The 14,078-nt window shown below is 51.6% G+C and overlaps 1 protein-coding gene across 1 annotated transcript in view; it reads right to left on the minus strand.

Annotated features, from left to right (window-relative positions):
- RASSF2 (Ras association domain family member 2) overlaps window positions 1-8,685 on the minus strand; it is a 13,181-nt gene extending 4,496 nt beyond the window's left edge. Inside the window, exons 1-6 of the mRNA XM_027701588.1 lie at window positions 8,617-8,685; window positions 7,949-8,114; window positions 4,805-4,892; window positions 3,017-3,092; window positions 2,230-2,381; window positions 17-602 (exon numbers count right to left, since the gene is read on the minus strand). Coding sequence (XP_027557389.1) covers window positions 17-602; window positions 2,230-2,381; window positions 3,017-3,092; window positions 4,805-4,863 — 873 coding nt within the window. The 5' untranslated portion in view covers window positions 4,864-4,892; window positions 7,949-8,114; window positions 8,617-8,685. The remainder of the gene's footprint in view (window positions 1-16; window positions 603-2,229; window positions 2,382-3,016; window positions 3,093-4,804; window positions 4,893-7,948; window positions 8,115-8,616) is intronic.
- Between the last annotated feature and the right edge of the window lie 5,393 nt (window positions 8,686-14,078).

A 14,078-nucleotide genomic window follows, 5' to 3' on the forward strand; every position in this document is an offset into this window, starting at 1 on the left:
GAACAAGGGGTTAATGAAGCGCTGGCCGAGCTCTTCCCCCTCCACAGAGGAAAAACCAGGGAGGGGACAAACACTTTGCAGCTCTGTTGACTTCCCATGGTAACGGCGCTTCCCAATGCTCCCATTCTTCTTCCCCAAAAGCGGAGCCTCCGGGAAGGGGAAGCGCCGACATCCTTTTCCCTGCGATCCCACGGGGCTCTTTGCTCCATCCCCCCCATTTCTTTCCAAGCTCCTCTCCACCACATCCCACTGAGCAAAAACCCACGGGAACCATGGAATCATTTAGGTAGGAAAAGATCTTTAAATCACTGAGTTTTGGGCCATGTGGGGCTAAGATTAAACAAAATAAATAAAAGTTCTTTGGAAGTGGCTTAAAGGAACCTGGAGCGTGACGGGAAACTGAGTCTGGAGTTAAAACGAAGCCTGGTTTGCATTTTCTCAAGTTAAACTGCAGCACGAGGCAGCTGCTCCCAACCTCCTGGATAAATCCAGCTGGATCCAAGCCCGGCTCACCTGTGCCATTCCCGGGAGCCTCCGTGTTGGGTGTGGGCTCTGCATCCGTCACCTGGATGTCGGGCAGGGTGCTGGGCTTCAGCACGGACCTGGAGGTGGGCAAAGGTGAGGGTGGTGCCCTGTCAGCGTGTGGCTGCAGAGGGAATGATAATCCAGGGAATCTCCACCCTCCCCAAGCTCCCAGGCTGCTGTTTCCCTCCTGGGAAGCTGCCTGTTCTCCCTGTGGATTTAGCAGGTAACCAGCCCTGCAGGGGCACAGCACGGGCTGGTTGCAATATAAATCCTGAATCCTATCCTGCCCCGCTCCCAAAAAAACCTTAGAGGGTGTTATCCCGACTGCCCTCTTCCCAGGAAGGGATGCTGAGGTGCCAAGCAGCATTTTCCTGACTCCAGCACAGGGAAAGCTGAACCTGACCCTTCTTTCCCTTGGGAGACATCTACAAAATCAGGGAAAAAGCAGGAAGACCCTCCCCCTCTGCACAGACACAGCAAATCCCAGCTCTGCTGCTCCTGGGATCCAGCTGCTTTCCAGGATCCCCCAGGATCACTGGGACCAGAGCAGCATCCAGCGTGGAATTTTAGGGGTGGAAATGAGAACCAGGTGGGGTTTGGGGGGATTCCTGCAGGAAAAGAGGGGTTGTGAAGGGGAGTCCCTGCAAAGGGGGGGTTGCAAGAGCAGGGGCTGCAAAAGGGGGGTGTTGGCAGAGGGGTTACAAAAGGGGGAATGTTTGCAAAAAATGGGACAGAAAGGAGGGGTCTTATCAAAAAGGGGGGTTCAGCAAAAACTGGGGGTTTGCAAAAGAGGGGGGTCTTTGCAGGGGAGGAGTTTTCAAAGGGGAGGGTTGCAAAAAAGGGGGGTTTGTTTCTTTTTGAAACAAAAGGAGGGGTCTTAGCAAAGGAGGGGGTTCTTTGCAAAAAAGGGGGGATTGTAGAAGGGTGGATTACAAAAAGGGGGTTTCATCAAAAGAGGGAGGTCTTTGAAAAAAGGGAGCGTTGCAAAAAGGAGGATTTTGGCAGAAGGGGGGTTTGCAAAGGAGGGGTTGAAAAAAAGGGGGTGCCAAAAGTGGTAGATTTGCAAAAAGGGGGGGTTGTAAAAATGGAGGAGTTGAAAAATGGGGGGGTTTGTTTCCTTTTGAGACTAAATGGGGGATTTTGGCAAAAGAGAGGGGTCTTTGCAAAAAGAGGGGTGCAAAAAAAAGGGTGTAAAAGGGGTGTTTAGTAAAAGAAGGGGTTTTTAAAAACAGAGGGGGTGAAAAAAGTGGGAGACTTGCAAAAAAGGGTGGTTTGTAAAAAGGGGGAGTTGCAAAAAGGGGAGTGCAAAAAGGAGGATTTAAGTAAAAGAGGGGAGTCTGAAAAAGGGTGGTTTGTAAAAAGGGGGGCTTGCAAAAAGGGGGGTTTTAGCAGAGGGGGGTGTCTCCAAAAGAGGGGTCGTGGCAGGAGGGGGAGCTTTACAGAAGGGGAGTTCTGCAAAACGGGGGGTGCAAAAGAGGAGGGTCTTTGCAAAAGGGAGGTCAAAAAAATCGGGGGTCTTTGCAAAGGGGGGGGGACTTTTCCAAGCAAACCCCCCCTCCTTCATTTCTGACTTGGCTCCTTGCGGGTGCTGCCCGGAGGCAGCAGCGGGGGGTGAACCAGCAAATCCCGACAGCCCTGAGGGGGCTGGGGGGGGTTTTGGGGGTGGTTTTGGGGGTGTTGGTGTCTCCCCCACCCCCAGCTCACCCGTGGGCTCCCAGGTTGCAGCCGGAGTGCCAGGAGGAGGAGGAGGGGGGGGGTCGGATGCGCTGGTTGTCGTCCTGCATCTGGAGGCGGATCGGGCGCCGCAGCCCCCAGGAGATGTTCAGCAGCCCCTCCACGATGAGCTCCCCTTCCTCCTGCATCCCAAAAAACACCCGGGAACGTGGCGTTGGAATTTGTGAACTTTAAGTCCCTTCCCACCCAAACCATTCAGTGATTCTGTGATTTAAAGGCATTTTTTTTGGACCCCCTAAACCCACCCAGTCTCACCCCGTGCCCGGGAAGGCCGTGGGGGCAGATCCTCCTGGAAACTCTGATAAGGCACGTGGAAAATAAGGATTTGGTGACAGCCAGCGTGGCTTCCCTGGGACAAATCAGGCCTGGAAAACTTGGTGGCCTTCCAGGATGGGGCTACAGCACTGGGGGATGAGGGAAGAGCAGCTGATATCATTTACCTGGGCTTGGGCAAAGCATCTGACAGGGAATCGTGACATGGAATCATGGGGTGGTTTGGGTTGGAAAAGGGACTTTAAAGACCAGTCAGGGAATTCTTTCTCCATTCAACAAATCCAGTCTCTCCAGTTTAGAGAGAAGATCCAAGGCCAGGTTGGAGCAACCTGGGCCAGTGGAAGGTGTCCCTGCCCATGGCAGGGGGTGGCACTGGATGGGCTCTGAGGTCCCTCTCAGCCCAAACCATTCCATGATTCCCTGACTCCCTGAGCCTGAAGCAAGCCCAGTTCCCTTGGTTTCCCTCTGCCTGGGCCGTTCTCACCTCCCGGTGCCGCAGCTGCAGGTTCTGCCCTTCGTAGTAGATGTTGTAGGTCTTCAGGTGCAAGAGCAGCTCATTTCTGGGGAAAAAACGTGGGAAAGGTGCTGAGAAGAGGTTTGGAGGAAGGAGAGGAGATGCTGCAGGCACCACCCACCGACCCCTGAGCTGGATGGGGAGGCAGTTTTGAGGATCTGGGAGAAAGCAGGAATTGCTTTCCTGGTTGAAGAACCTGCTGTGCTGCTGGGGGACCAAAAAATAGCTGAATTTGAGGCAAATTTGGGTCTTTTGGCACCTCTAGACCTCCCTTGTTGAAGGCATTGGCTGTGGGTTCAACCCACAATGAGGGGGAGAAGCTCCCTGTGACCATCTCCCCCATAAATTCCCCAAAGAGATGTAGGAAAACCCATCAGACCTCGGGGCAGTTGGTCACAAGGCTGAAAAACAAACCCATCTTTGGGGCCCCCAAGCCCTGGGGTCATGTGGAGTCACAAGTTCTCCCAGGCTGGTTCATCACGTTGGCTCCGGGCGCCAGAGCCCGACCTCGAGCTCAGAATCAAAGTCTGAGCCTTGTTCTGGTGGCAAAGTAACCATAAAAATAAAAATAAAGGCAAAACCAAAGGAAAAAACAAAGTTCAAAAGATAAAATATGAAGAAAAGATGAAAATAAAAATGCAAAATTATAAATAAATTCATTGAAAAAATAAAGATAAGCCATCCCCAGCTGGCAAACCCAGCCAGGAATCCCAGGGCAGTGATGCCCCTGGCATTAATTCCCAAAGCTGGGCTGGCTGCTGGAGGTTAAGGATGCTCAGCACCACCAGACCATCACAAACAAGCACAAATCACGGGGATTTGGGTTTATCAGAAGGCAAAAAGGAAGGGGGAATATCACAGATTTGCTTTAGCTCCTCCAAAATCTTCCCTGAAACATAAGAATCATTTTACTTCTTTACCAAAGAATAAAAGAACAGTTTTTAATCAGGACTTTTTCAGCAAAACTTGGGTTTTTTTAAGAAAGTTTATGGAGCATTTGGTCACAACCCTAAGGAAAAGTTCAAAATCCCATCAACAACCCTTTTTATTTAAGAAAAATCACCATTTCTTGCCCCAGAATGGCTTTTTCCTTCCAAATCCAACTGAATTGAGTTAAAACCCAGGGTCACTCCATTCTTCCAGCTCGATTAAATATTATATATTATAGATCATAGATAATATAGTATGGGTCATAAATAATATATTATATATTGCATTTATAGTATTATATATTCTTATATAACATTATATATATGTAACATTATGTATTGTTATAATTTTATTTATATAGATATACATTAAATTTTTGAGGTTATATATTGTATATTATATTACATATTATAGATAATACATACATATAATATAGAGGTAGAATAAATCAATATAATAAATCAATATACTATAATATATTATACCATACTCTGCTATATATAATATAATATAATACAATACAATATATAATATAATATATATTATATATTATATAACATATGTTCATTCTATACAAAAACATATAATCAATGTATATAAAATATATACACTATATAAATATAAAAATAAATATATTAATTTAATATATATTATATATATTAAATGAATATATAAAAATAAATATATTAATTTTATATATATATATATTATATATATATATATATATTTTAAAAATGAATATATATTCCCCCTGGAACATTCCAAACAAGCCCCCCAGCTCCCAGCTCCTGCAGTACTCCTGAATTCCAGCCCTGCTGAGCCTCTTACTTGGAGATGAATTTGTCTTTCCCGCAGGGAACCAGGTCCTCTCCACCTCCGTAATCCATCCCCCCACACTCCTGTCATGGGAGCTGAGCTGGAGAGAGGGAGGAGAGAGGAACATCAGTGTGAGCCCCCCCATTCCCACATCCCTGACCCCCATCCATGGAAAACTGAGAGAAAATAAAGCCCCTGGGTCTGGAAGAGCTCCTGGGAAAAGGCTCCAGAGGACACGGATGTGGAGTTTGATGTGGCTTCTCCGGCAAAATGATGGGAAAGGAGGGAGATCAGATAAGGGAGAGGAGCCGTAAACTCACTGAAAATTTAATCCCGGTGGATTCACTTACATGGAATTTGCATTTGGAGCATCCATGGATGTCCCCGTGATGCCAGACAAGGAGGTGGGAGGGTTATAAGTGGGAGTTGCTCCTTTCCTCTATTTATTTTACTATTATTTTATTCTGCAAGGCTTTGGACATCCAAGTCTGGACCTGGCTGCTGCTTCCCTGTGCCATCCCAAACCCGGTGGCAGCACAGGGGATGATTTTCCAAGCAGCCAGAGATGTTGGGCTGGTCCTTCAGGGGTTTTTTTAATGCTGCCAGTTGGATTTTTGTGCCAAAACAGCTCCATTGCTCTTGTGCAAAACACTTGGAAAGTCCCATAAAAATCCCGTCTTGGGACTGGCCCTGGCTTAGATCTCCAGAGTGGTTTTTGGACACAATGAAGGGGAATTAAAATGGGCTTCAGGATGAAGACCTTGGAGCACTGATAGACTCAGAGCACTGTGGAAATGGGGCAGCAGAGACACCTTGAAATGCAACATTGGGGCAGTTTTGAATGATGAAAAAGGGCTTCTCAGGCCGTGCTTTTCCTTGGATGTTTGTGCCACCTCTCCTACAGATGAGCTTCCCTTTTCCCAGGGTCTCTCCACTCCCTTTCCTTATCCCAAAAGAGAAACTGAGGTGAGAAAAAAAGCCTTTACTCTGCAAACCCCTGTTTTCTTCCACCTCCCACATCACCATGTGCTTCCTCCCGGTCCCCTGGGAAACAAACCCCTTTTCCTGCAAGGAAAACACACAAAACCCCACAACAGATGCAGGCAGAGAAATGACTCAGCCAAGGCCGTGTGGTAAAACCTGTGTCGGAGGATGAACCTGCCCCTAAAACCAGCAGCAATCCTGGAGTCGGGATAAATCCCAGCACATAAATGATTGGCAACGACAAAAGATATTCCCTGACATGTTTCAAACCCCAGAAGAGGCTGCAAAGGCCACGCTGGAGGTGGGGCAGGAGGGGAAGGGCAGGAAGCTGCTCTGGCTCTGGAGAAAAAGCAGAAGAGAAACTCGGCACTGAAAAATCACGTGGGGCAGCAGAAGGGTTGACAGGGCTCTGGGTTTCCTGAGGAGCCACAGGAGAACCCCGGGAAAACCTGGCAAAACCCAGCAAAACCTGGCAAAACCCTCCTCCTGTGGTTGGCAGCCACCTCTCCACATCCATCCATCCTCCCACAGGGAATAAACCCAGCAATAATCCTATTTATCACTCAGAAATGGGAGTGGGAGGGGATTTTGCAGCCGGCTTCAAGGTTTTGGGACAAATGTCAGTGCTTGTGGGGACCCAAATTTGGGGTTCAGCACCTGTGAGATGCAGGAATGGCAGGAATAAGGATCTCAGGGGTGTCCCCTGACAGTGGATGGCGAAGCTCTGGAGGTGTCCCGGGAGGATTAAAGGACAGAGCTGTTGGCTTCTGCAAAAATGGTGCCAGAAATATCAAAGTGGCTGAAAAAAAATAAAAGTGGCTGAAAAAAACCCTCCTACAGCAGCACAGTCCCGGGTGGAGCCTTTGGTATCACATGGAGATTCACTCTGGAGCATCACAGCGATGCAAAGGGGTAAAGCCAAATCCCTGGATCCTTGAAGGGGACATGGGGTGAACTCCAGCCATAAAAAAAGCACATTTTGGGGTGGAAGGGGAGCTCCAAAAGGCAGGTTCATCCTCCCATGCTGAGGATCCTGTTTCCTGTTTACGCCCCGGCGCTGCCACCTTCGCCTCCGTCATCACATCCCCTTCCGAGCAGCAGGAAAGGGGCAAATTCTTCCTTTTTTGGGTCTGGAGAAGCTCTGGGAGGTGGGTGGAGGGGAACAGAGACCCAGTCAGAGAGCAGCCACTGCTGAGCCCCCAATATTCCCCCACAGATTTGGCAAAAGGCTGGAAATGGCCCCAGCAGAAGGGTTGGCAAAGTGCAAGTTGCCCAATGGCCCGGCCAGGGCAGCTCAGCACCGGCCCCTTCCCCGGCCCCGCTGGGCCTCAGTTTCCCCACCCTGAGCTGACGCATTTCCCCCGTCCCTGCCCAGGCTGAGCTTCTGCTGAGGCCTCACAAAGTGCTTTTAAACCACCAGCAGATAAATCAATGCCCTGGCCCCGTGGCAGGAGGGTTTCAGCCCTCTCTGCCTTCCAGCACCAGCTGCTCCTGTCAGTGCTTTCAGGCACCCACCCCACGGCCCCCAGACTTATTCCACTCCCTAAAAACCACCTCCCTAAGCCCCTTCCCACATCCCTACAGCCCCAAGTGCCCCGTGGGGCAGAGGGAGACTGGTCATGATCCCAGCCTCTCACATGGAGAAGGGATGAGTTCTCACTTTTGCCGAGCTCCCAGGGAGATTCACAACTCAAACACAGCAACAAAACAAGGGGGAAAGTAGGAAAAGCCCCCTCAATATTGTGTTTTCAGCAGGAGAGGGATGTTCGACCCTGCTCCTGCAAAGAAATCAGCATTTTGGGGAGGGTGGGGGTGCTGTCCTTGTCCCCCCTGGCAGTGCACGGAAGCTTTGGCTGCATCCCCGGCTGATCCCGCCGAGGCGGATTTGGCGCAGCTGAGGCTCCCCCCGGCCGTGCGAGGAATTGTGGGAATATCCCTCTCCCCGGGGAGGCCACGATATTCCCTCCCGCACAAACCCCGCCGCGTCCCCGCAGCCCAGGGCGGCTTTTACCCGGCCCAAGGGCGCTTCGATCCCGCCGCGATCGGTAGCAAAGCATCATCCAGAGGCGACAATTCCTCCCGGGAGCCTCCGCCAGGCTCTGCTCAGCAGTGCGATGGGATGCGATGGGATACGACGGGATAGGACAGGACACGACCCGGCCGAGCGCTCACCCCGTCCCGCTGATCCTCCCCGCGCTGCTGTTGGGGGCTCCGGCTCAGGCGCTACTCCGGGGCTGGGATCCCTTCCCCGCGTCCTTCCCGCATCCCTACGCGCCAAGGTGCGGCAGCTCCATTGTTTTCCAGCGCCGCTATTGTTCTCCAGCCCAATTGCTCCGTCCTGGAAGGGGAGAGGGGGGAAAGGAGGGGAGTGCTGAGCGCTGGCACAGCCGGCGGTGCAGCCGGGGTGGGGGACACGGGGACGGGCGAGGGACCCATTGCACACTCAGCAGGTCGGACTTCCCTGGCTGGAGCCGGTGGCCACCAAGGGCTTGTCCTGGGCTACCGACCCGCAGCGGGCGGGTCCCGGCGGTGCCGCGGCGAAGGTGCCGTGCCCGGGGTGGGACCCGCGGGCGCTGCGGCTCCGGCGGCCCCAGCACGGAGGGGGATGCTGAGGGTGCGCGGAGGGTGCTGAGGTGTCACCCCGGGGTTTGGGGGGCCGGATACGCCCCCGCTCCCCGCGGCGAGCGCGGCTTTCACCTCCTCCGCTGGCGGCGGTGGCGAGGCCGCGGCTCAGCCCCGGGGCCGCTCCCCGCGGGACAGGGATGGGGATGGGGATGGGGATGGAGGACGGGGTGGGGATAAGGATGAGGATGGAGACGCCCCATCCCAGCCGCACTCACCCGGTGCCGGTGCCGGTCCCGCTCCGCAGCCGGTGCCCCCCAAGGGCCGCCCCTGGGCGGGGCGGGGCGGGACGCGACGGGGAGGGGCGCGGGCGGGGCCGCGGGGGTGGGAGCGCGGGGGACACCCCCCCCTCCGGCTCCAGGGTCATCCCGGAACCCGAATCCCAAGGGACAGCCCGGTTCCGGGATCCCTTTCCGGGGACCAGGACTGGCGAACCCAAAGGATTCAGGCGCCCGGTTTGTCCCCACGCGGACCGGAATCCCTGAGGATGCTCCGTCTCGCATCCCTGGTTCAGGCTCTGGGTTCTCAAAGGACACGTTTCTGGCACCTGGGTTGCGCTCCAAGACCAGGATCCCAAAGGATGCTCCATCCCCGCTGCCAGGAGCAGGATTCCAAATGAATCCCCATCCCACGCATCCAGGCTGGAAACGCTCTTACAGAGCTCCAGCTCTATGCAGAATTCCCAGAAGGAGCCTTGTGGGCTGTATCACACAGGCTAAAGTGGTTATTTCTGCCTGAAAATGCCCCAAGTCCCGGGATACCCAGTGCCAGAGCCAGGCAGGCACCACCCTCTGCAGTTCTGCCGTCGGGACGGAGCGATGGAGCCGTGCACTGGTTCCCAACCACGGCCGTGGGATCCCCTCTGGATCCAAAACCACCCCCGGGAAAGGGATTGGGAAGGAAATAAATTCAAATAAAATCTGCCTGGAAGCAGCTGTTGCAGCTGGGGGTCACAGTTACCTCTGAACTGGTGCTCAGCATTCCCGGGATGGGGGTCCCATCCTGCCCATCCGGCCCTGACACCGCGGGGGCACGTCGGGGGAGTCTGAGGGTATTCAGTATTCCAGAGGAGCAGCGGCCGTGTCCCTCCTCCTTTGTCTGCTCCTGACCTTTCCCAGTGCCGTGTGGCTTCTCTGGGCTTTTTTTCTTTTGAAGGAATTTGCCTAGAAACAGCCCACACGAAGGGGAAAAAAAAAATCCCAAAACAAAGAAATAATCTAAGCAGCTGCTTGAGCCAAACAGGCGCCTCTGCAGGCACGGGCTGCAATCAGCCTTTTTCCCCCCCGTTTTCTTGGATTTGTATGTAAAATATGAGAAGTTCTGGAGGAGCCATCTGGCTTGAGGAAGCACTGACTCGGTGAAAGTGAGCCAGGCTGGTCGGGATTGATATTCCAGCAGCATCTCGGGGCTGGCGGGATCAGAGGCCCTTTGTCGTGGGAAGAGCCCGGCCAGGCTCACAATGGAGCAGAGCCAGCCCTGGCCCCAAACCCCAGAGATTTCACCCCAAAGAGAGGCTCCTACCGACCCCCAGCTCGTGGGCTGGGTGCACAGGGAGTGAAAAGTAAAAATAAACAGAGGGTTTGGTGTGGGCACCTGCGGGAGCACAGGGGGATTTGGCTGCAAATTTGGTTTAAATCCTGATTTTGTGATGTGCTGGGGTGGGTTGGGAAGGCTCGAGCCTGGATGGAGGGATTTAGTTATCAAGGATAAGGAATTTGACCCATTCCTGCTGTGTGGACACCCTGCAGTGAGAGGCCAGGCCAAGGTACCAGTGCCTCCTTATCCACAGACGAGCATGAGACGGATCCATGAGGAAGCAAATACACGTGGAACCAAATCCACATGGAAGAGACCAAAGCTTCCATCCCCCCAGAGCCTGAGCTTCCCTCCAGGCTGCCGAAAATCTCCCAGGAAAAGACAAACAAGGATGCTACAGCACCTGTTCTGCAGGTGAATTCCTCGAATCCTGAATTTCTGTGCCAAATGCCACACAAAGATCGCAGCTGATGCCTTTTAAACTGTCATCTTGGATGGATTTGCTCCCACCAAGGACCTCAGTCAGGCCTCAGCATGAAGCACCAGCTCCAAAACTCTCCCAAATTATTTCCCCTCAGACTGAGCAAACACCCAAAATCCCTTCCTTGCTCCCTTGGCAGCTTCCCATTATTTCAGCTTTCAGCCCCCCGAGCTGATCTCCAGTCAATGCTGAGCGATGTTACACACTTGGATGCACGTTTGTGTGGGAGCATCTGGGAGCTCTTACAGAGCCTCTGGGAACCAGATGGGAAGAGATGTGGCTCTGGAAAAGCCTTTCCTTGGACCTGAACTGGTTTTCTTTGACACACAGTTGCTGCCCCTGTCTGAAGGTGTTTCAGTCGTTCTGAAAATCCTCAAATTCTGGGATTCTGCCCCAGATAAATAAAGCCCTCCGCGGGTCGATGCCGAATGTTGATTTGGGCAAAACACAAGGAGAAAACACAATTATTCCCTCAGCTCTGATCCAGCAGCACAGGGGATTAGTCAGGATTAAGATCAGAGGGGTTTTCATCACAGACCCAAACCCGGAGTGATGAGAAATCCCTTGCCCTGGTCACACAGCTGCTTCACTGGCTTTGATCCCAAATCCACTTTCCCCTGCTCTCACTGCCAATTTGGGCGACTTTTGGCCATTTTAGTTCCCATCTGACTCCACCACTTTTGGACTCATCACCAGGGGCTACATCCAAGCTGGGAAAGCACTTGGGTGTCTTCGTTCCCCTCAAAGCAGGAGCAGCTCCCGCAAAGGCCGAGAGACACCTGAGGGTGCCAGGAACCCTCAGCCGGACGTTTCCAGCCCCTGATCCATCACAGGCAGTGCTGCTGCTCTGCAGAGCTGCAGATGAACCAGATGAGTTCATTTAAGGGCAGGGCAGGAGCTGAGGTGCTCTCAGCTTTGTTTGAAAGCTGCTGATGAGCCGAGGGGACCCTCGGCTGGTTCATCAGCACTTGGGGAGACCTTGGAGGAGCCTGAACCGATATCAGGGACAGATAATAAGGAGAGGAATGGGCAGGAAGAGCCTCTTCCCAATAAATCCAGGAATCCAATGTGTCCATGTGGCACGAGCTGGGGGCTGAGAGCTGGAAGGCTCAGGAAGGTGTTTGGGGGTTGTATTTTTGGGTGGCACTTGCTACAAAGGGATTCTGGGTCTCCCCATCACTGGGATTTCCAAATCATCAGTTCTCAATTAGGAAGAAATTCTTCCCTGTAAGGATGGGGGGGGCTGGGATGGAATTCCCAGAGAATGCCCCATCCCTGGAAATGTCCAGGGCAGGCTGGAGCAACCTGGGCTAGTGGAAAGTGTCCCTGCCCATGGCAGGGGGTGGCACTGGATGGGCTTCAAGGTCCCTCCCAACACAAACCATTCCAGGATTCTCCAATTCCATGATTCTCCATCAAAAGGGATGTTTTAAAGGAACTGTAACACCACCACGTTGCATCTATGCCCGCGTTTATTTATACTGAACAGCTTTAAAAATACAGAATAAAATAGCTTTATCTACTATTATTCACAACATCTGGTCCAAATATTACATTTTTAAATATTTAGTTGTTTAATGAAGCAATGTTAGAAAAAAACAAACAAACCATGAAATAAAAAAAAAAAAAAACAAACCCAAAACTCCATAAAAGAATTACACATCTTGGAACAACAACAACAAAAAAAACCAAACAAACCCTCCCCCCCAAATAAACTCTTGCTGTTTAACAAAAAAAGTTTTACAGCCAAAGTCAGTCACAAAAAGTCATGGAAAAAGAAAATTTATCCCCACTGCCTAAGAACAGTCAATAGTTTGTTACGCCAAAGGTTGTTATGAACAGACAAATACAAGAATTTGGACTGGCAGCAAAGATGATTGACCTGGAAAGGTGGAGGAAAAGCCAGAGTACACAAGGCAAGTCGAGATTTCCCTCTGATATCCATAGGTACAGATGGCAACAGCCACAGGCAAATGGGAACCAGCCAGGGATACTCGGGATGGCTCCCAACACGGATCCCAACACTTGGAGCAGCCCAGGGAGACCCTGGGGACTCGTGGCCTCCCCGACCCCACAGCTCCACAGCCCTGAGGGGGCCGTGAGCCTCCAAAAACACAGAGAAACCTGTCCCAAGTGGGACCTCTCTGCAAAAAAGAGTGAGCCACAGCTCCCCTTGCTCCAAAAAAAATCAAGGAAAAAGGAAAGTGAAGTCGCTTTTGGTTGCAAAAGGCCACGGAAAAGAAATGTGAAGGTCGTGCTGGTCTCACACGCGCGTTTTACACACCAAGAGATTGATTATATCGAGCAGAGTCGGGGTGGGTGGAGGCATCCAAGGCTCACCCAAACCATCAGACACCAGGGGTTTGGGGCCACGTGTGTGCCTGGAGTGCTGTTTATACCCAAAATGACGTGATTTCCACACTTTGGAAGGATAAATGTGTAAATGAGGGGTGGCACTGATGCTCCTCGGGGAGGGTTTTCTGTGCAAGCGCCAATTGTGCACCGGGAGCCCCGAGCGCTCAGTGGGGAAAGGAACAAGAAAACCCTTCAGTTTTGGATAGGAACACAAACATGGGTAAATAAAGTATACACAACCACTATAGATTCGTCAATGAAGAAATTCTACCATCACATGACATTGTCATGACACTCATACCACTCCCTCCCAGGAAAAGCGCCGCCGTTATCCTGAGCGGAAATGTTATTTTTAATATATGGAAATAAAATACTGCAATATATTCATGTACAAACCAAGTTGTCATATTTCAAGTCAGTATTAAAAGGCATAAAAGCAAATTTGGGGTTTAAAAGGTTGAACTTTCTGAGCGAGGTACGAGGTGAAGTCCCTCTAATATGACAACGTGAGTCAGTCATAGCCGGCAGCTACGAAACCTAAATTTCTATAGGTATAATTTGCAAGTATTTGCTTTAGAAAACGTGTTTCAACATGTCAGCAAGAATCCTTAATTTAACCTAAAAAAAATACAAGAGAATATCAATTACAAAAATCCCAAGTTACTTTGTTTGTATACATTGATGCTGTCTTTGATATGACAAAATGAGATTTCTACCATGAATATTTGCCCTTCCCTCTTATGGTTGAAACATCTAATCACCTCTTAACTCACCTCTCAGGTGTTGCCTTCCCTGGGTGGTTGGAGTTTGGCTGTTTGAAAGGCAGGGAAGAAAACAGAGAGGAAAACACAGTATTGCATTTACAGTCAGGTTACACCCGGATGTCACCGGCAAACATGACATGATGTGTTTAAATGCTTTTCCAAACTGCAGCTTGATCCTCCAACACACCTTTCAGCAGCTCAGGACGGGCACCCAGCTCCCCTGGAATTCCACAGCAGCCACTGGGGTGGAAAAGTGACCAGGAAAAGTGGCCGTGGGAGGGTTTAAGGCCCAAAATCACCTGCTGCAGCTGCACAAACCCAGGGGAGATTCAGTTATTTCCCTCACAAGGAAAAGCAACGGGTCTCCTTGCACTGGCAGCACTGGGGGGGTCCAGGTGCCTCGGGAAGGGAAAGGGGAGCTTCTCTTCCCAAGGGACCTGTGATCAGCTCCGTCCTCGCTCACCTCAGCCCAGGTCACTCCAGGTGCTGCCTCTGGCTCCATCCCGACCCTTCCCTGCACATCCCAGGGGCTCCAGCAGGTCTC

The sequence above is a fragment of the Neopelma chrysocephalum genome, unplaced genomic scaffold (genome assembly GCF_003984885.1).
Source record: "Neopelma chrysocephalum unplaced genomic scaffold, ASM398488v2 Primary Assembly neopelma1_163, whole genome shotgun sequence".
NCBI lineage: Eukaryota > Metazoa > Chordata > Aves > Passeriformes > Pipridae > Neopelma > Neopelma chrysocephalum.